The sequence below is a fragment of the Barbus barbus genome, assembly GCF_936440315.1.
Source record: "Barbus barbus genome assembly, chromosome: 44".
In the NCBI taxonomy this organism is placed as follows: Eukaryota; Metazoa; Chordata; class Actinopteri; order Cypriniformes; family Cyprinidae; genus Barbus; species Barbus barbus.
This window is the reverse complement of record NC_136722.1, coordinates 18354821-18378005: the sequence shown is the minus strand read 5'-3', so window position 1 is coordinate 18378005 and position 23185 is coordinate 18354821. Positions and strand designations below refer to the sequence as shown.

General features: G+C 36.6%; 1 protein-coding gene across 1 annotated transcript in view; it reads right to left on the bottom strand.

The window, feature by feature from the left end:
* Positions 1–23185, bottom strand: part of LOC306863028 (disco-interacting protein 2 homolog C) — a 113718-nt gene that overhangs the window by 54342 nt on the left and 36191 nt on the right. The window contains exon 2 of the mRNA XM_079406177.1: positions 600–671. Coding sequence (XP_079262303.1) covers positions 600–671 — 72 coding nt within the window. The remainder of the gene's footprint in view (positions 1–599; positions 672–23185) is intronic.

The following is a 23185-nucleotide window of genomic DNA, read 5'->3' as shown; positions in this document are numbered from 1 at the left end:
GAGTAAAGAGACCAAATAGAGCTGTTGGAGCTTCAGACTTTAAGGCTGCATTTAGACTCTCAACCAACTCATGTATATAAAATAAATTTTTCAACATCTGATTTGGGCCACTTTTGAATGTTTCTAAATCAGATATCTGATATCTAACCTACATCTAAACATTCATATTATTACTCATGCTTAGGGTTAGGAATGAGAACAAACCTCTAAGTGCTACGAACATGAATGATACTTCAAATCATGCACATTCTCTAAGCTTCCTGCATGTCAAATAATAAAATGGGCATTTAAATCCCATAAGCCTGCATAAAGGTGGATATATAGGTGTGCAACCTTACCATCCACATAGTAATGAAGCCTAGGATGCCCTACAAAATCATTGCTCGTTTAAGTATGAGAGAACGGCTGTGAAATCCATCTGTTGAGATCTTAATGCCTAGAATATTAGCCCACAGGAAACAGATTCCCATTGCAGGTTTTTAGGATCTGTTTAAATGAGAAGAAGGAATGCAAACCCATCTGCTGTAGAAAAGCTGGTTCTGTCAGCTGTTTAAACCTGTGCAAATGCAAGCATGTGAGGTGAGAGTTGGGGCTCTTACCTGGAGGGTGTGGCAGATACGCCCCAAGCAGTTTTGACCTCTTCTTCTCATATCCTTTTTGAGTGATGTCGCCTGCAAGAGAAAGGGAGCGTCAAAAATGTGCAAACAGCCTTTATTAACATAAAAAACAAATAAACCACAATCGGCTCTTTGCTTAAGCGGATTATAATTGTAGATTGACACCACACCTCCTGTTTTATTCAGGATATCCATGTTGGGTTGGGAAAACATTTCATATTTTTTTGGAAAATGGTTAGGTAAGGTGCTTTTGGGCAGATCTTCCGAAACCATCCGGACGGTGTGGGTGACGGAGAGCACATCTCGCAATGATTAATGTAACAAGGTTTTGTGACTTGTCACAAAGCATTAGGCGACTGGGCCATCACATTTGCGTGGAAATTAAGAAAAGATCTGGTGCATAACGAGAGCACGGCGGAGACTTGACAAGTGAGAGAATAACTAAATGAGAGAGCTTCGATAAATCATTAGTTCTGTTACAAAAGTTAGCGAGCCGCCTTTGCTGTCTATTGCCTACATAGGCAGCTGCATTTTAAGGTAGAATAATAATTTTAATTAATTTCTGACTTTCAACGCTGAACAGCACACACATAGCGCTGTTCATGAGCAGAACAAACTAATTATTCATCTTCCTAGCAATGTAAAACTTCAAAGCAATGAAATACACAACCACACGATGTAAAACATGCCATTTTAATTATGATACTTTTTGGTACTTAATAAAATAAAACCATCCATCTACTAAATATAACAGAAAATATGACAATTTCAATTATTATATTGAATTAATTTTGTTGATTCTTTCTGCCGCTGAATGAAACGTATCCATCCATCATACCTAAAGATAACATTAAATTAAATTCAATTTAATGCTTGTTGAATAAAAGTACTAATTTTCTTTCTGAGATTGCATTCTATTACCTGCGTTTCCAATACCCTTCAAATTGCGCAAACTGAAATTGAAAATACGCCCAATGGAAACACGTCAGTTTCACAAAAACTCCCATATAACACAAAAAAAATTTTATGCTCGCATGAGGTGGTTTTTCAGGAAATTCAAAAAAGGAATATTTTGCAAAACTGCAATAGAATTTTTATTTTATTTGGGTTTTTTTTCGCATTTACAGGTCACCTAGTTTACGTAACAATCACAAGATCATTCTTTAATGTACTATAACCTCCAAGAAACACCTGATACGTGGCCGCTCTCAAGTATAATGGGCTTTCCTTGCTATTAATGCTTGGATGGATAACCCCTTATTTACACTGACAACACACGTCTGCGGTGCATTACAGCTCCGACACGGCCACTTTAGTCAATGCTTGTGTTTATACCAGCTGCGCTGCGGCATGTAAAATCTGGGGTCGACAATATAATTGGCCCGGTGGCCCGGACGTACTTTTAAAACCGTCAGGGCCACCAGATCGCTCCAACCACTAGCCCGGTGGGGCCAGTAAAAATAATGCCTCGATTAAAAAAAGTCTAATTTCACATTAATTACCTGTGGTTCTGTGTTTTGATTTCTGTTTAATCGTCTCGGTAACCACCGCTAACACGTTACGTGATCCCGACAGCCCCGTCTGCACCGCCTTGCTCGCTCCCGCGGTTACGCGCGCAAACTGCACACTGCTGCTCAGCACCTACCTATAGCTACTATTAAGCTAGGCTACATGTTTCTGAAACCCACATCACCCGGCCAAACGCCGGATAAAAAAGAGAAGGCAAGGAAGAGAAAATCACCAGAGGAATTGAGGGAAAGCGAAAGGGAATACGAAAAGAAAAGGCAGAGAAAGTTTCAGCCCCAGTGGCGAGACCGCTGGAATTGGCTGGGCTTAGGGGTGTGCGATATGACGATTTTTGATCGTGGACGATAAAAATGTCTCCACGATCTGCTTTTGAAGAAATATGGTAGTATCGTGCTACAGCACACATTATATCAAATACAGTTCTGGCGCCTCCGTCTCTATATACTGTACAACACGACATACAGCAGTAGAGTTACTCTGACAGGACACTGCACTTATTCGCGATCGCAAAAGTACATTATTTGCACACAACCCTTGCTGGTTAAATGTTTAATTCGCGCGCTGGTCTGACGTGCGCTTTTTCTGAGCACATACACCTGAAGCACGCGCACTAAAACGCCTGTCTAACAGCGCGAGCGCCTGATTACTCAACTAACTTATTTTTTGCGCTAATACTGTCAAAACACACAAGGTTTACATACAGATTCAGTTGGTTATCTCTAAAATGAAAGTAAATAGTTAAAGAGAGAAACGGATGTGTGCCTGTATATTAGATGCGTGCAGCTCTTAAAGGGACAGGACACTAAACATGCTGTCGACTGTCATTAAAGGGATAGTTCACCCTAAAATTTAATTTCTGTCATTATTTACTCACTCACATGTTGTCCCAAACCTCTATTAATTTCTTGTGCTGAACCCAAAATAAGACATTTTGAAGAATGAGGGTAACAAAACAGTTGCTGGTCTACATTGACTTTGATAGCAGGAAAGAAAAATCCTATGGAAGTCACTGAGGACCAGCAACTGTTTGGTTTTCCACCTTCTTCAAAATAGCATTTATGTTCAGCAGAAGAAACTCATTCAGGTTTAAAACAACTTTTGAGTAAATTATGGTATAAAAATAAAACATTATAATAAAAAATCAAACCGCAAAGAGAAAAATCACTCACTATTCTTGACTGAAAAACTTTAATACAGTTGCTTTAGGAATCAGTCTATCTAGTGTTTTATTTTTATATTTGTTCATTCAATTTCATTGAATGCTCTGCTAAATACACTTATTGTACCTGAAAATAAAGCACTGTTTGTTTTATTTGTATATTATGTGTATTTGTAATTTGTATCTTTGTTCTTATTAAAAAATAAGAAAGATAGAATGATGACAAAGATTTTTATCTTCGCCCACTTTGGCCTAAATATCTGCCATGTCTTTTTTTTTGTTACCTTGAAAGGCTTTCTTTCTAGTTTGGCTATAATGCTCAGACAACTTGTAAAACCAACATGACAAAGAATCGTGATAAAATCGTGAATCGTGATATTTAAAAAAAAAAAACGTGATATGATATTTTTCCCATATCGCCCACCCCTAGCTGGGCTACGATCAAGAAAAAAAAAAGAGGTTTACTGTGAGCTCTGCAGATCAATGCCCACATATGCAGACAAGTAAGTTAGAGAAAAGTTAACGTGTATGAAACCTATGGTATGAACATAATATAATGAATTGCTGTGTGACTACGGAGAATGAATCCTATGCAATAGGTTTATTTGCACTTGTTTCATGTTTTTGCACAGTTTTGCTGCACTTTGCACTAAACCTACCTTAAAAAATAAATGTTATTCATGTTGTTCAAGCAAACTGTTCTTTTTCGTGATTATTGGGATCAATACCCGACGCGTTGACCTGGGCCAGTGAACTTCAAAAGACACTGGCCCGGAGGGCCAGTGGCAAATTTCCCTTATTGTCTACCCCTGAAAATGCATCCCAGAAGCGGCTCTCCATGCTGCTTTGCTAAAGATACATGCCTATGTCTCCTTCAATTCAAAATAATGGGTAATGTGGTGGCTGTGGCTATACGTAAAACTACCAACATCCGTCGCCATGACTTATCACGAGAGGAAAAAAAAATTACATTTTAGTTGCATAACATTGGTAAATAGAAGCGCCGTTACTTCGCAATTTTTTTTGCGACACATAATAATATATCGCAACAGTTTTGCACAAATCTGTAATGGAAATGCACCTAATGAATGATACATTCAATCCTATCTTTGAATAATAAGAAGGGCAAAACTTGGCATATTAAAAGTCAACATCATGCGGCCTACCTTTTTGACTGGGCTTTAGTAGATGGTCTCTTAAAATACAGTCTAGGTAGGCAGCACAGTATGTTTTGGAACAAAGCTAGTCTCATCCTCCTCACCCTTGAAGCCAACATAATTATGTTCCCGCACACTGTATGCACTATACTGCTGTGATCTAGTGAACATCTCCAGTTTAAATTCTTGAAAGGACAGGAAAAAGTGACAGCGAAGGCTGTTTTTCCCTAATGACCTCTTTAACGGCCCAATAAAAATGGCTGGGAGGCTAAAGGCTTGATGAGGAGGAAGATGAAGGGGGTTTTGGGATGAAAGAAAAGCAGAAGACGAAAAGGAAAAGGTTTTTTTTAAACAGAGACTGGATGATTCATTTCCTCACACCCACTTGCCGCCAATCAAACTGCCTTATGTGGAGGTTTCTGCTCAGGAGATTCATAGCATTGAATGTCCCTATCTCGCTTACTTATTCTTTGCTCCGCACACACACACTCTCTCTTTTGCCATCTTATTCTCTCCTCGTCCTTCCCTGAGGGACAAGTCCCTCATAAATTTTGACACCTCTGCCTAAGTCTGTAACCATTAAAAGCAAGAAAAAACGTGAGTGCAGACGACTCCGCCATGAAGAGAGTGAAAACGAGGGCGGCGGGAATGACAGGCGGCTACTGGACAGTCATCCTTCAGGTGTGCGACACACCGCTGTTTAATCCGCTGGGGGTGTGATGTTGGCTACATTTCTCGCGTACTTGGCAGCTGCCAACCGAAAACATGTCGTACGAAACAAAGAGAAGCTGTCAGACTTGTTGCATACACTGCCATTTCATATTTTCTGAAAAAAATGGAACAGATATACAAACAAAATCAAGATTTGTATGAAAGATAATATTTTGCTAATCAGTGGCGTTTTCTACTGCAATCACAATTATTATTGCTTATACCCATGGTCGTTATACTATCCGGTCTTGTCTTGTCTTGTCCACGGAGACTCGTCTGGGGCAGGCGTCTCTTCTTGTAGTGGCCACGGAGGCCATTTCCAGCCACCTGCCCCCTTGTCGCGGAAGTGGAGGCAGTTGCTGAGGGACCCTGTGAAGACCCTGACTCCTTGTCATGCCCAGAAGAAGCCTCAGCTTCCGAGCTAGCCCAGGAGGGCTTCCTGTTCCTGTTTGTCTAGTCCTGTGTGGACTGTCCTGTCCTGTATGTCTAGCCCCGGAGGGCTCCTGATACCCCCGAGCTGCCCCATGGAAATTTTGGGGGGTGGGGTAGAAGGGTTCTGGCTGGATTGGCCGGGCTGAGGGACGAGGCCACGGCCACGGCCACGGCCACGAAGACCACCTGCCATGGCCTCCTGAGCTCCCTGCACCGCCTTGGCCTCTGTCTGTCTGTTCCACTCTGGAGGTCCCCGTCCTGTGTTCCTGTCCGTGTCTGTCCTGAGGGGCCTCCAGAGCGCCCACCCCAATTTAACAATTCCCCGGTCTAGTGTGATTATTAGTTTATTCTTGTTCAGCTGTGTTTGTCTCGTTATCTATGATTAACCAGTGTATTTATAGTCCTGTCTGTTCAGTTTGATTCGGTCTGGTCTACTCGTTACTCCCCGGTGTTCCTGTCTGTGTCTGCCTTGCCTTGTCTTGTCCTGCCTTGATGTCTTTAGTAAAGACTGTTATTTTGCGTTACATCCTCGTCTGCGTGTTACTTGTTCCTCCCTGCTGTGTGCACCGTGACACAGTTGTGCTGCTTAATATTTTTTTTGGAACCTGTGATACTTTTTTCAGGATTCTTAGGAAGCATATATCAGCAAATTTCAGCGTTTATTCAAAATAAAAATATTTTGTAACCATATGGTTCCTTACCATCAGTTTTTATTGATTTAACACATCCTTGATGAATAAAACATTTTATTTCAAAAAAACAAAAAACAAAAACTCACCCCAAACTTTTGAATTGTAGTATATATTGATACAAAATTTCTAATTTCAATTTGAATAAATACTGTTCAAGAATCCTGAAAAAGTATTCTAATGACATATTTACAATACTACTTAATTTTATAATACACCAGCAAAATCATGGCCAATATTCAATATATTATCCAGCTCTATGTCAGACTTGTTCTTGATACTATAATCATTCTAGACTGGAATTGTGGATCCACCCTTCTGAAATTCCTTCAGAACAGACTCTGAGCTGAATGTAAAACAGTCCTGTGCTGTAGGCCGGGCTCCAAGAGATCCGATTACCCCGCATGTTTCTGGATGAGCTGACATCTGGATGTGACTACACTGAAAAAAAAAAGCCCTATATGATTCTCTTCTCAGCTGAAAAACACTGAGCTAGCCTATGCTAACAGGCAAACACATGTAACAAAATGGCTTCATTCCACTCAGTAAAAAGTGCAACAACAATGCAATTCTTGGTTTTTCATGAGCGCACAATGTAATTACATGTTACAGGTGGTGGAGCTTATGGCTCACAGGCTACAGGAAACCATCCTTTTGCCTTTTCCACAACATAAACGTCTTAATAATGGGCTTGAGTGGAAAGAATATGCCTCTATGGAAATCACAACCTCAGAAGCAAAAATTCTCTTCTATTTATCTAAGAGGATTACGAGCTTGGAGAATATTTACAAGCCCTTCGTAGACCTTTCTAGGGCCTAGAGGAGCTCGAACAATGCTCCGTCTAGTGTTATAGCTCGACACAAAAGCTGAAAGAAATTCTGCATCGATTCGTGTAATACAACCCATCTTTAGCTCTAACAAACAGAAGGTTTTTGAACAGTGCAGTGTAAGGAATATAATGTCAGAGGGCTTCCAAAAAGACAGGATATTGTGATGTCATTGGTTTCCTGTTTGGTGTGAGGTAGTATTCCACAGGGATCTAATCAGGCAGAGGGCCGAGGCGTCAGATGTGCTGTGATCATCTACCGTACCTGTGTTTGTGTGTGAGGCTGCGTGAAGGGCAAAACGAGCAAGAGCAAATAAAACGTCCCCTGAAAGTTTTCGGAAAGTTAAAAATGTATGAATGTCAGTGCAATAGATAATGAAATGTCAAAGCCAGTGGCATTTATTTTTTAGAAAGATAGCACACTTTTCAAGCAAAATGTTTCACATAAAGAGGTGATAAAAAGCGATAAATAGATTTATGGTCCAAATTTAAGACTGCTAGGACACCTGTGTGATCTTGAAGAACTGATTTCACACATTCAACAATAATCATCATGAGACCAGCTGGTTAAAATTAACTGCAAACATGACTCAGGAATTAGTTTTGAGAAAAGATGCCATTTAGAATTATATTTTGTTATATAATGCAATAAAATTGCACACATTTATAAACTTTGATGCACTGATATTAAAATACTGGTTGATCATTTTCCCTTTTTAATTAATTGTTATGGCGAATGACTAAAAAATGTCTATCAAATTACTTTTTTGTCTAAATAAATAAATTTTAAAAAATCAACATTTAAATGTGACAAATTAATTTCAAGAGCATTATGAAAAATGGATATTAATTTTGATATTTGCAAATGATTACATTTAACAGTGTCATTTAAAAAAGTAAAAAAGAGGGAAAAAAGTAAATATGCATGTGCAAAACATTTTAAATAAATATTATATAAATATGCAAAAATAATCTAATAATAATTCGAAAATAATTATCAACCAGTATTTTAATATCAGTGCACATAATGAAATAAAAAATTATAAATGCTTTTTAAATAAAGTTTATATAAACTCTATTTAAAAAGCATTTAGAATTTTTTATTTCATTATGTGCACTGATATTAAAATACTGGTTGATAATTATTTTCGAATTTATAATTAATTATGGTCAATGACTAAAAATGTCTGTTATATTACTTTAAATTACTTTTTTGTCTAAAAAAAAAAAAGAATCAACCGATTTAAAATGTGCCAAATAAATTTCAAGTGCATTATGAAAAATGTATATTAATTTTTAAATGTGCTAATGATTACATTTAAACAATAAAGTATAAGTAAAAAAAAGAGGAAAAAATAAGTGAGGAAAATAAAATATGCAAAGAATGCATGTTTAAAAATGCTAAAAATATTATGAAACATGAATATATATTAAAAAATTAAATGTCATATTTATATATTAAAACTTTATTTCTATATATTTTTTAATTACATTATATCATGAAATAAAAAATAATAATAATAATATTTATTTATTTTTTAATGTGTACCCCTAATTGAAATTCAGACATTTTAAGTATCCAAACACATTTTGGGGCCACTGTACAATGAACCTCAGAGCAAAAGCACATTTTTTAAAACACATTAGCCCCAAACTCCTTAACCATCCCAAATGACATCACTCCTTATATTTACACACCAACTGCCCAGTTCACCCACATCCATCCCACAGTGCACATCAAAAAGTAACAATGAGCTATGTGTTTAACCCCCGAACAGCTGAACACGGATCAAATTACTAAACAAAAGGGTGCGCCTGAAGGGCTAACTGCTATTTCTGACAGTTAAAACTGTTGTGTGATGTGGAAACAACGTAGTCAACATGTTTTTCTTTGCCTGTATATCCTCATGGGAGGAGGGATATCAGAAAACTGCTGAGCATGGTCTCTCCAGCGCACTGGTAATGAACCTCCCAATCAATGAGAGTTTCACTCAACTGACTCAAACCTCTCAAATAAAACAAAAATGCACGGAAAATTCACTTGTGGGAATGAAGTCCAGTCGAATCTTTGAAACTCCTGCAAGGCCAGGTATTCCAGACATCTAAGAACCTCATTGCTCTGAGGCGGAGACGGTACATTAGCGCTCTGCCTTTCTCAATGAATAAACCATTCTTAAATTGAAATATGTCTTTCCCTAGAGGAAATACTCTTCCCTTGACCCCTTTGTAGAAGCTCAGCGATAAGGCCGCAAGTGAGAGAAAGGTGTCGATATCAACAAGCGCTGCAAACTTTAAAAAAAGATAACAGGAAGTGCAGCACATTGACAGGAAAGGCCGATGTGGATGGTTTCAGTTGCGATAGACCTTATCTGATCAGATATATCGGGACTGTTTTTCCCAACAGAATCATCCAGAGGACACAACATAAAAATAAAGGCTGAGAGACTGTTGAAAAGCAGGTTTTCTTATTGTATTACGGGGAATTGGCTCATATTACCAAGGTTATTCAGGTATAATTTTCTTACAACGATAAACGCATCACTCCTTGAGGTGATGGAAAACTTGTAGTCATGGGAGAACAGGTAACTATGGTGACTGTTGGAGAAAGCGAGAGTCAGCAAACACCCGAGTGATAATTCTCCATTAGTCTCACAGATTATTGAATCCACTGAGGCCTTAGCGAAAGCTCATGCAAGACTTGTTTTCCGGAACACGTCTTCATACCATCTAAATGTTAACGGAGGAAATTGAACCAGCATGATTTCATGCAGCAGTTCAGTGGAGCAGGAGTCTGATACTCTGATATTCATTATATAGAGCGAGGCAGGTTGTTGTTTAACTTTATCATTTCCTTGTACCGTGACAAGACTGAAAACTTGTCTAAATTAGATTAAAATCTCATATGCTAACGCTACACGCAGTAGTGGTGCTCGTTTGGGTGACAAAGTTTTGAATCTAGCCTATGTGCATATAAGCGGAAAAGGAAGAGCAGGTCATTATATTGTGATTAAAGTAGAGATGCACTATACTCTATACTATTTTGTCTAAATAAATTAAAAAATATAATACAAACTAAAAATCAAACATTATATACACACATACAATATAAACTTTTAAAATTTTATATATACGTATCATGCTACATACTACATAATTTAATTAATTAAAAATAAATAATTAAATGACTATATTAAATATATATACTAGGGATGTGCATCTCCATAACTGAGGTCGATGCAATATGCATCTCGATGCATAGTCAACGATACGATACATTGAAGATACATATGAAGCAACTAGCGATGCGATGTGATACGATACGATTCACCCCTATTACGATGCAGTGCGATTCGATTCGATTCAGTTCGATTCAAGACAATGCGATTCGATGCAATGGAAAAAATATGATCGCTTTTATTTCTTTGGTTCAGACAGACAGCAAATCATAAATTAACTTGTGTCTTCTGACTTCTAATGCCTCAAGGCCTGTTTCATAAAACAAGTTTACCAAATAGGCCAGGCTTATTACAGTCAGTCTGACTCACGGACAAATGATTTGGTTCCATAAAGCAAATTTAACAAAGATCAACCACAGTCACTGTGGCCACTTATGATGGAAAGCTAACCTGGTCTAAAGCAGGCTAACTGTCAAGCTAAGCTGAGCTCACTGACCAATAGGAATGCAATGATATTACTCTCTCAAATACTATCATAGCCATGCAGCTTTTCGCTCTGGTTTTTTAACAGCTGTACCTTTTATAGTTAGAACAGATAGCATTAGAACATTACAATCTAACATTGCTCTTTAAAGCATTAACAATCACTAAACTAAAAGTTAAAATCACTTAATTAAAACTACATTTTAACTGTTATAAGAAACACACATTAACTCATCTGAGCTTAGTAATTAGGACTGTATTAGCTAACATTTTATTTACGCATTACAATAGTCCCTTTACAGTTACTGCTATCATAAAATGCATATTTGACTCAGAATTATTGCGTTCCGTTTGTTAAGTGTGCATGCACGCAGCAGTGCTCGTCCACTCACGTAAGCCCACTCCTGACATCAAAATGGATATATTTGCATGACTTTCTAACATTTACAGATGAAAAATATACGTGACATGTCAGTTATGCACTGAGGAAAACAAAATGTCTCAAATGCATTAACCAGCACAAATATATCCGTTAGAATTGTGAGATTTAAAAAAATGAAATAGTGAGATAAAAAACAGCTTTGCAATGACTTTTTTTCTTTTTTATTCCATTAAGGAAGCTTACATAGATTAATGTTGCAAAAAAATTAAAAATTATATATATTACATAATATATCATACCAGAAACATGCATTAATAAATTTAATTTCATTTTATTTTCCATGACTTAAAGTTCCTATACATATGGAACAAGTGCTATCATCACCACATCAATGACCTGAAGAGAACTGCTAATCACTGAGAGTGAGAGCTATTCGGACAGAGATGAACACCCTTTTGTCCACTCGACTAATAAAGACACAGTGCTTCATTTATCCTGCTGCCGGACAACCTGATGCTCTGTTGAGTGATTTCCTGGCTTTGGAACGGAGGCAGATGAAATAACAATCAGTCCCAGCGCACTGTTGGAGCTCTAAACACAGATGTGGCAGAAAAAAAAAAGACCAATATACTTACCACGTCCCACATGCCAGACTCTTTCAACTGCACTCCTAAAGGTAGCACATGTGAAAATTAAAAAATGAAATAACAGATCAGTGGGAGTAAGTGGGTCCAATTCAATTAACCAACACCCCAAAACCCACTGCTTTTCAAAACCCCATATTTATGCACTACAACAGCTGGAGATTTACATATTACACTTAAGATTCTTCAAAAGAAGTGGTTTTGGATGGAGCCGCTAGCCGTTTGTGGGTCAATAAAGTGGTCTGGCTCTGTGTAAAGCCCTTTTAAATCTGGGTCCACTGAGTCACTCTACTACAGCATAAATCCACAGCCTAAAGCTCTTACTCTACATACTGTACCATTCAGCTCAGTATCAGAGCTTAACACTCAGCTCAGAGTCAAAGAGAAGTACTTAACTTAGAATCAGACTCTAATAATCAACTCAGAGTAAGGCTGGAGTATTCAAATAAGAGACAGTCTGCAACAATCAACCCAGAACCAAGATAGAATTCTGAAGTCAGACTGTAATAATCAACTCAGACTATATTATTAATGAACCATTCTGTAATGATTAGATCAAACTCATATTGGAATAATTTTGTAACATTTTTACAAATTTTAAATATTCAATAACGATAAATATATTTTTTTTAAATCTCTAATATTGGCAGATAACCATACGGCACAGATAAACTGTGCATCCACAAATCTTTAATAATCAAATCTGACATTCATAAATCTGTAATAATCAACTAAGGATCATCAGACCATAATGATCAGCCCAAGTTTGATCTCTCATCAGTGAAAAGAAGCAGTGCTGAAATATTGCCACCTGTCTGTGACAGCATGGGAAGGATGGAGAGCGACTACCATCTCGATGTGCTCGACCTTGCACAAGAACCTTTTCTCATCAAATAGACAGGACATGATCACAGCTAGCCGTTCTGCGTATTTTATGCTTGCCCCCTGGGCTCAACAAGGCTGTCGATGAGAACGCGAGACCCCTGTGGACCCTGAACGCACACACCAAAGAGAGGCGTAGCAGAAACGTGCAGTTTCAACCAAGAGTGTCACATTAACTGTCAGCGGCTGTCACTCTCCCTTGGTTTCGCATGTACTTTTGATTGATTGTGAAAGAGTGAATTCAATAAACAACAAGTGGGGAGTAATATTAACATTTAAATACATGACATATGCAAAAAACATGTCACATTGATTTTATTATTCGGTTTTGACTTCACATGCAATGTTATAAATGGCCCGTTCTACGCTGTTGTGCACAGGTGAGTTACCAGAACTGGTTCTAAGGAAAAACCTCTTCCTCTCGGTAAACATTTTGGCTTTTTTCCGGGAGATGGGGGTCACGCCTGATGCTCATTTGCATTTAGATTAGCTGGTAAAAATGACAGACTCCCAACGGTGGGCCTTTCCAAAATCACTTTTATTCTGAGGAGAATCCTGACCAACCATGTCAATGGCTGCCGCATCGATAAGATGACTCTGAAGTAAATCGATCCAAATCCTGTTCTGTGTGGTGAATTACACAGGCAGCTGTGGCCACAGAGCAGATGAAAGTTCAGAGAAACTATAAACCCCTGCTACGATATCACATTTGACAATATCAGCATTCAAATGACTTGAAAAGTCCTCATCAGTTGAGCTGAATGAGGTCTCTCCATATGATCTCAAACTGCAACACAAAATAAACTGATTTAAAGATGTGTCAACAGTGTATTAAAAGGAACGGCAAAAAATTCAAACTGCTTTCCAAACAAAAAACAAGTCTTTTCTGTCTGCCAGTGGTTGTAGCTGAATGTACCTGCTCTAGTCTTTTCAATTACTATTACTATTTTGTAGAAATTAAATAAAAATGGAACAAAAAGTAAAATCAATCATTTTAAAATGATACAAGGAACATTAGACAACACTATAATTTACAAATTCTTGTAATTGTTTGGACGAAATCCGCTAATAAGATTTTTTAAACATACTTTTGAATACTAAATCATACAAGTTTAGAACAACATGAGTGAATAACTACAGAAGTGAATAAATAATGCCAGAATTGACGGCAGAAAGTATCTGAAAAAAATATCTTAAAGTAAAAAATGCTGCCTATATAATGCACAAAGCAGCATATAGTGGAGACAGACTGTCTAGCAGTATGTGTTCATGTGCTTTTGCACTGGAACCCGCAGTCAACAGCTTGCATGGATCTATCACAGCACAGAGGTAATCACACTGAGTGCATTCACAAATCACTTCATGCCATTATTTGAGGTCTTGGTTTAGAATTCCATCTCTGTGTCTCTTTTTGCAAATGCTCCGACGTAAATCAGCAGGTCTACAAACAGAAGCTTTTAAGGAGGCGTTCTATTCTGGACATATCGCCGTGACACATAATCAATTAGAAAAGAACTGCGAACACTTTGGGGATTCCATCCCACCCACCCCCTCTCTCCCCATCCCAGGTCAGTGAGTGGTCCGTTGGCACAGAAAACCCATGTGCTTTTAGCCGGGCCTTTATAAACCCGACTCCCTGAATGCCATATTGCGCTGTATTCTATTCAATCAAATGAAAACGCATTACTGAGAAGATTAATTCACTCCAGCCTTTGCATTTGTCAAACTCACGGGAACAACTTTAAGAGCTCAATCTTCTTTTCAGTTGAGGGAAATAAATAAATAAATGTTAGACTTAAGCAGTCTGTTAGGAGGACTATTCTTGACAGGGGCAACAATTATAGTCACCATTAGGAGTCTAATAAAACCATTAATGTCAATTTTGCTGCGTTATAGATCAGCAGAGCAGGCAGCGGATTCAGACGGGAGTTAAAGATCGCAGGACAAGACCACGACTGGTTATCGGCAGGTCTGTCATGATGCCTTAGGAGAGGAAACCTTCTTTCAAACCTCATTACAATGTGAAAATGATCATAAAAAATGGCATTCAGCTTTAGAGCTCAGTGTTGCTTCTCAGTAAGATCTGAAATGAACTTTCACACGTTTAATTAAAAAATAAAGATCAAGCTCAATCAAAAAGAAATTGGATTTTGAATAACTCTTCATGCAAAAATGAAAAGTCCATAATCATTTACAGCTTCTGCCAAGGAATAATTTTTTTATTATTATTATTTATCTCACAATTCAGACTTTGTTTCTCAGAATTCTGAGATATAGCTAAACTAAGAAATACAAATGTTAACTTGCAATTTTAAGATATAAACTCTTCTAAGAAGCAATTCTATGGCAAATGAGTCAGAATTGCGAGATATAAACTCATTTGCGATATGCTACCTTTGAGTTTACGTCATCGCAGAATTCACATTAAAAGAAAAAAGTCTGAATTGTAAGGAAAAAATTCAGAATTGCAAGAAAAAGAGTCACAATTACCCTTTTTAAGCAGTGATTACCAAATTGGTTTTGGACTCCACTGACTTTCATTTTATGGACAAAAATATTATAGAGGAAATCTCATCACCATAATTTTTGTAGTGAACTATCCCTTTAAGATCCCTTTATGAATTGCTAATAAATCATAATACAGGTCTTTAAAGAGAAACACTCAGACCAGAGCAGCCAGGACAAACCAGAAGTTGGCTTTTGTTTTCTAGAAGGATGTGGCGTTCAAAAGATGTTCTTGTGATGTAACCTCAGAGGCAGCAGGTGAATGTGTCGTGTTGTTTTATGAATTACAGAATACAGATATAACAATAAAATGTCTATTTACACTCAGCAGACAGAGCCATAATAGAGTCTGGCACGCCAGACCCCCTTCCTCACCAAACCAGTGAGTTCAAACCCCCATTTGGATAAAAGTCAACATTCATTTTATTCCCGCCAACGCTCTTTGTCACCAAACAAATGACTCCAGGAGTACAACAGAGCTCTAATGGGTGAGAGGGAACATCAGGAGAGGATATTTCTGTCAGTGTGAAGGGTCTGCGAGGTGAGAGCTAATCAAAGACAGAAAAATAATAATAATGACAAAACCGGACCATTATGAGAGCCGGGGATGAGGAAAAGGTCAGGCATTCGCCCACGGCAGGAGGGCTGTGGAGCAAGGGAATCACAGCGATAAGTGGACACAATTGGTCCATTTTTCAACTACCGGCTCTTTGGACCTCTGGACTTTTTTGAAATGAAACCCTAAAACACACTTTTACTTAGTTTGGCTGCAAACAACGTCGATAAATATACAATGCACGCATTCAGTATTTTTCGGAATTAACAAATGCCATTTCTACCACATCTCAAATTAGAGTACATATTGTGTTTAACCAGGAAATGACATCATTGAACATTTATGGACTTTAGCAGACTAAAGGTCTCAGTGAAATTTCAGTGAAAATTGGTAGAAGAAAATGTCCATTGTTTACTGACAATACTAAAATCAGCATGAGGAAATCTTTCACAAAATTCTGATCGTGTGGATTCCTATTCAAATTGGAAACTGGACTTTGCTCATGTCAATTCAGTGAATGGTAAAAGTGACCGCACTTCAAGGCTAATTTCAAAGCTAGCATCTTATGTATCCTAAATACACAGAAGGTAGTAATATTTTCATTGTTTTCTTGCATAATTTTACAAATTTACAGCTTGGTTGGAAATAATGTATTTTTTCTTGTTTTTCCACACACGACACGTCCCATATTTCATATTCAGCGTGCCTTAGTTCCAACACTTTTGTCTCCTTGGTAAACAAGCACACAAACTTTTAATAAAACTTCATTAGAGGAGAAATTTTGGACCTTAATGAGGTTGAAATGATGCCACAAATGTGGGACAGATGTAATCTGTGTAACAATTATTTTCACACAAGACGCAGTAATATGATTTGCGCCTACTTGTTTAGAAATATTGATGTTTACAATTGTGTAAAATTAAAATTATAAAAAAAAAAAAGTCAAATCTTTATTCCACTCATTTAGATACAAATATAATATTTAAGATTTTTATGATTGTACTGTTTTTTTACTTTAAGACTGAAAGTCTAAGTCTGGGTCTTTTTTTTTTTTTTTTTTTTTTAAAGAGTAAAATAATAAAATAATATGGATAAAAAGTTTTTGAAATGTAGCATGATGAAGTCATGGGAAAAAGGTTTCCAGACAGTTTTAATATGACCTTCATATAAAATAGTTTAAAAATAGTTGAAATCTGTTTCACTATTAACTACTGAGATATAAAAGTCCCGGTAACACTTTAGTATAGGGAACAATTCTCACTATTAAATAGCATGCCTATTATTAACATATTGGCTGTTTATTAATTCTTATAAAGCACCTATTCTGCATGACCATATTCTACATACCTAATCCTACCCAATATCTAAACTTAACAACTACCTTTTTAACTATTAATTAAATAAAGGAGTTTACTAAGGCAAAAGTCGAAGTTAATGGTTTGTTAATAGCGAGAACTGAACCTTAAATTAAAGTGTGACCAAAGTCCCCTCAGCAGAGGAAACTAACAAATGCATGATGTGAGTGAGAGCGAGTGACGAAGAAGGGGCGAGAAGAAGTGAAGGGGGAACAGCTGAGCCGGGTCACAACTAACTGCCTCTCTAATTCCTGAGATCCACGTCTTTTCATGATGCGACATCAAAGCCCTCCACAAGTTTCCATGGAGATGCCTCTTGTCATCTTGGATGGCTTCTATCACGGCTCTTATATGTGCTGAATGAACAAGAGCAGACCGTCAGAAGACAATGATTCGAACCACGAGACTGCTGGAATTAGGGCGACTGTCTCCTACTCTAAAACACTCTGCGGAATGACAAGATTTGGAAACCACTGAGAATCTGGTATTCAATAGAACTTCGTCAGGTTAGATGTCATACTGGATTTAGCACGGATGAAAACGAGCCTGCGAGGGAAAAACTTGCAGTGGCACGCACTGTATAAATGTCCAAGATCACATCATTTTCTCTGGGAGAAACTCATAACTTTCAAAACTTTTTTATGGGGCTTGTGTCAGACGTTTTGTCTGCTGAACAGTCAGTATGTTGTGGTATGTACAACAGTACAATCCATTGTACTTCTACCCTCAAAGCCTAGTTTGACTAAGTCTGACTCTGACTACTGTCTATACACTGTTGACCTAACTAAATCTAAACGGTTCTTCACGACCTCCATTACTTCATCATATAATCAAACTCAACCTAAACTGATCTTTTTTTTCTCAATCTTTTAAATAAGAGTTTGATGTATTAATTTCAGTACTCAAAACTTCATCCTCAGTCTAAAAAGAATATATTTATAAAAGATCATAAAACAAAGCAACAGAAATGGCTAGTTCCAAAATTGTTTTATCCACAAAAAAGTCTTAAATAAGACACTTGACAAATCAGCAAAACTTTTTCCATTCCAAGGGTCAAAATTAAAAATCATGAAAAATATTATGTAAAATATTAGGTACAAGAAACCTTATCATTATTAGTGGACCTCGAATAAAGAAAAACAAAAAGGATAACAAATGTAATTATATCAAATTACTGTACAAATCCTAACCCTACAATAAAACATCTGGTATTTTTTAATTGAACAAATACATAACTTAGTATTGAAGTAAGAACGCACAAAAATTAAAATTCTGGCCAAATTAAGCCAATAATTAATTTCAAGTAATGGCTGATAAACAATAAATTACTTATAGAAAATTATAGACTATTTTGCCTAAATAAATCAAACAAAAAACACTACAAACTAAAATCAATAATGTAAATGTGACAAGTTTAGGAATTTAGGCATCAAAACATTATGAAAAATGGACACTAATTTTAAGATTAGTTAAAACTACATTTCACAGTGTTGTTAAATTATTATTATTTTAACAAATCATATATGTTAAAAGATTATTTATGGTTTTAAATGAGTGTCAGATGACAGCAAAGGTAACCTAAATGTAAAAATAGGAGAAATTAGCAATTCCCACAATTAAATACATAACACAGACTGATACCGAAATTAAAATTTGTGTTGATTTTCTAAAACATAGCTAGGTCAGAAACACACACAATCCTCATCTTGCCATATCAGAGCTAGCTAATTAAACTAACAAGAGTCTTTTCAGCCCTTAATTACACTGTGTGAATCAGCACGCCGCTGATAGCTGTCAATCAACAGGTGTAAACAGCTTCAGTAAATCAAGAGGATTGCACTTCAATTCACTTACTGACTACAGCGAGGAGGACAGTCTCAGCCTGTCATACGGATACAGGGTGACCTTGGCAGGCTTTAGCTCAAGCCTGCAGGCCCCGCTGATCCTCTGAGCGGCTCTCACACACACACAGCAAACGCTCGACGTGAAAACACAGTGAATATGAAAACCCTCAGCTCTCTGAGGGTCTCAGTATCCATGGTAAATCAGAGCATTACCTAACTCCCTCTGAAGTAGGCTGACGGAGTCTGAGCTGCATCAACCGACTGATATCGGCATCTGCACAGCACAGGGAATATTAATCGCCTCACCCTCCATGACATGACGTGATGGACGACGTGGATGCTGCATGTCAAAAACATCAGCACACAAAGACAAATCCTGTGCCATGATCAGTCATACCCGCTAAAAAAAGACCAGTAAAGCTGGACACCAGCTTATAAAACTGTTTTTACATGCTAGTGTCTACATCAGGGCTGTCCAAACTCGGTCCCGGAGGGCCGGTGTCCTACAGAGTTTAGCTCCAACTTGCCTCAACACACCTGCATGGAAGCTTCTAGTATGCCTAGTAAGAGCTTGATTAGCTGCTTCAGGTGTGTTTGATTAGGGTTGGAGCTAAACTGGTGGTTCCGTGTCAAATTTCGAAATATAGAAATGTTGGCCAATACCAATAATTATTTATATTTTAAAGCCAATAACTAATATATTGGCCTATTTTTTTTTTTTTTTAAGAAGTATCTTTTACTCATCAAGGCTGCATTTATTTTATCAAAAGTAGAGAAAAAAAAAAACAGTAATTTGTGAAATATTATTACAATTTAAAACAAAAGTTTTCTATTTCATTATATTTTGAAATACAATTTATTCCTGTGATGCAAGGCAAAATTTTCAGCAGCCATTACTCCAGTCTTCAGTGTCACATGATCCTTCAGAAATCATTCTGATTTATTATCTTTTTTTTTTTTTTTTTGGAACCTGAAATACTTTTTTCAGGATTCTTTGATGAATAAAATGTTAAAAAGAACAGCATATTCAAAATAAAAATCTCTTCTAACAATATGTCTTTACTGTCACTTTTTATTAATTTAACACATCCCTGCTGAATAAAAGTATAAATTTCTTTAAATTCTTAAAAAAAAAAAAATGACCGATTCAAAACTTTTGAATATAAAATATGAATTTTTCCTTTGATGGCAAAGTTAAATTTTCAGCATTTTTACTCCAATCTTCAGCGTCACATGATTCTTTAGAAATGATTCTAATATGCTGATTTGCTGCTCAAGAAACATTTATTACCATTAATGTTAAAAACATTTGTGTTGCTTAATATTTTGTTTTAACATTATTCAGGATACTTTTATGAATAGCAAGTTCAAAAGAACAACATTTATTTAAAGTTTTTTCTAAAAAAGTCTCTACTGTCACTTGTTATCAATTTAATGCATCCTTGCTGAATAAAAATATGAATCGCTTAAAAAATATGTATGTGAGCGTATGTATATATTTTTTATTTTTTTATTTTGCAGATTATGAGATTCTTTTCTTCTATTGAACACAACATATATTTTAAAAAATGTACAATGGAAGTTTTCAATGAAGTTTGCAGTGAAATCTTGTTTTAGACCTTACTGACTTTCATTGCATGGATCAAAAAGGTTCTTCAAAACAACTTTTATGTTTGGAAGAACATGAGTAAATGATGACAAAATTTAAATTTTTGGGTGAACTCTCTCTATAAAAGTCTTTAAATCAGGTATGCTTTACGGCCTGGCGATTTTACCTTAACCTGTAACTCACAGGTGTTCCTAACGACTGTGAGACAGCCAAGACTAATGGAATCAATTAATACAGCAGACAGAGTCCGGCCTAGCGGCACACACCTCTCCTCAGCATCAAACGCGGCAAGAAAAAGAACGAGTGAAAGAGGGAGTGATGAAGATATCATGATATCAGGACAAAAGCACTCAGATGTGAAGCCCAGGCCTCTCAGCGCAGTTCTGAGCTGTTTACTACCTCAAAATTGCCATAATAAAAACTCCCAGAAGGCTTTTCTTCCTTTTTTCCTGGCAACGTCTGATAACCTGCGCCAGGGTCCACTGGTTTATGAACCTGTAGCCTGGAATACAGCACTGCTCTTATACAGCCACCACACGTCTCCCCACTGACAGCCACTCATCTATAATTCAGCGGCTGAAATTTTTTGACCTGTTGGATTATTTAAGCAAGGCACATTTCTCAGGCTGTGGACCCTGTGATCCCAAAATGTCACTTTGTCTCCTGTACGGTCCAGGGAATCTTGGGGGCACTGGGGCAGGATGGGCGGCGGTCGCACATGTTAAGTCAAGTCAAGTCACCTTTATTTATATAGTGCTTTTAACAATGTAGCAACTGCACAATATCAAAAAAGGAAAATAGTGTGTCAATAATGTAAAATGAAAAGATTAAAAAAAAGATTTTCAGTTAAACACATTTCATTATTGAATTCAGTGATAAGGTGAAATACAGCTTCAACATGTCACCTCAAAAACAGAATCAGAGGTGTAGCGATGAAATAAAGCACTGTTCCATCAGCAGCTGAGAAACTATAATGCATATATGCATGTGTGTTTCAGCACAGAGGATGGTACTCTGGGACGTTTCATCTACAGTGACATCAATCTTTTAACAGTTGTGTCTGCATTTGCGCAGGAGGTCTGGACCACAGGCTTTGAGATCTGCTGATGCCTCAGAAATTTAGGTCACGTTCACTATATAGTGAGAAGCAACATAAGTAACTGAAACAAAAAAGCTAAGTTGCAGTTGGGCCCTAAGTTGATATGTTTCTTGTCTGTAAGTTGCCTAATTTCACACCCCTACTTGATCCACAAGTATGAAATTGTTAAAGCAGGGAAGTTTTATTCATTTCCATAAATCAGTTCCTTCGAAATTTTCAATGAAACAGTTCAACAAAGATCAGCAAAGATAAAGTGATTTATTAACTCAAAAATGTTTTAAAAAGTGTTCAAGGACATTTTAGTAAACTTTTGTTTTGTTGATTATTGAAGCTTATTATATATAACTAAAAAAGTAAGCAAATTATATATAAAAAAAGAATAGAATTCTTGTGTTCATTTAGTGAAAAATATGCCTTTAATAAGGCATTATATATATATAATTTGCATATATATATCACATACATATATTGTCAGTCCTCTGTCGTGTGTCTCGTGTTCCCGCCTCTTGTGTCCTTATTTGGTTTGTTTCCTGTCCTTGTTAAAAGTGATTATTAGTTCATTCTTGTCCAGCTGTGTTTGTCTAATTATCTATGATTATTCTATGTATTTATAGTCTTGTCTGTTCAGTTAGTTTTCGTCTGGTCTACTCGTTACTCCCCGGTGTGCCTTGCCTGGCTTTATTAAAGACTGTTAATTTGACTTTCATCTTCGTCTCGTGTTCCTCGTTCCTCCCCGTTGTGTGCACCGTGGCATACATATATATACACATATATGAGGGTAAAAAATCATTTTTAAAACATGGTAAATAATTTTAGTAAACATTTGTTGTTGACTATTGAAGCTTATTATTATATAAATTAAAAAAATTTTTAAAAGTAAATGAAATATAATAAATTAAATTGAATTCTTGCCTTTTAAAATATGCCTTTTACTGTTTACTGCTAATTGCATTCTTTTTTTTCCAAATACAAAAGCAGTTTGGTTGAAATGTTTCCACTAGAGAAAAAAAAAATGAATACATGGTAAATCATTAAACACTTTAAATACATTTATGCATACTTGACTTGGACATTAATTTTTTATTTCAACATCAAGGTTATTACAAATAAATACAAACGTAGACATTGTTTTTATGACTTATTATGAGATGATGGAAATTGTTTCAAAACATTTTAGAGGAGTTTAACATAGTCACAGCACAGAATACTGCTGTCACACCGCAGGGCTTTTCAAGGTGTTAATGTATTTTGACACATTGTTTCCAGCAATCAGATTCCCATATGCTAACATCCTCACAAGTAAAAAAAGGTTTCAACTTATTTTATGCTTATTCATGCTGAAACGGTCTCTTCCTATTTTTTAGTGTCACACAGTATGACTGAATAAAAAAGCATGAACTGATGGTGCAGAATAATTTAGTAAAAATAAATAAATAAATACACATTTATTCATTAATTTAAGGCCTAACTGCATACAGCCGCCTTCTCAAGCATGCTCGTTAGAGACATCTATTGTGTCTGTCGACTGTAAT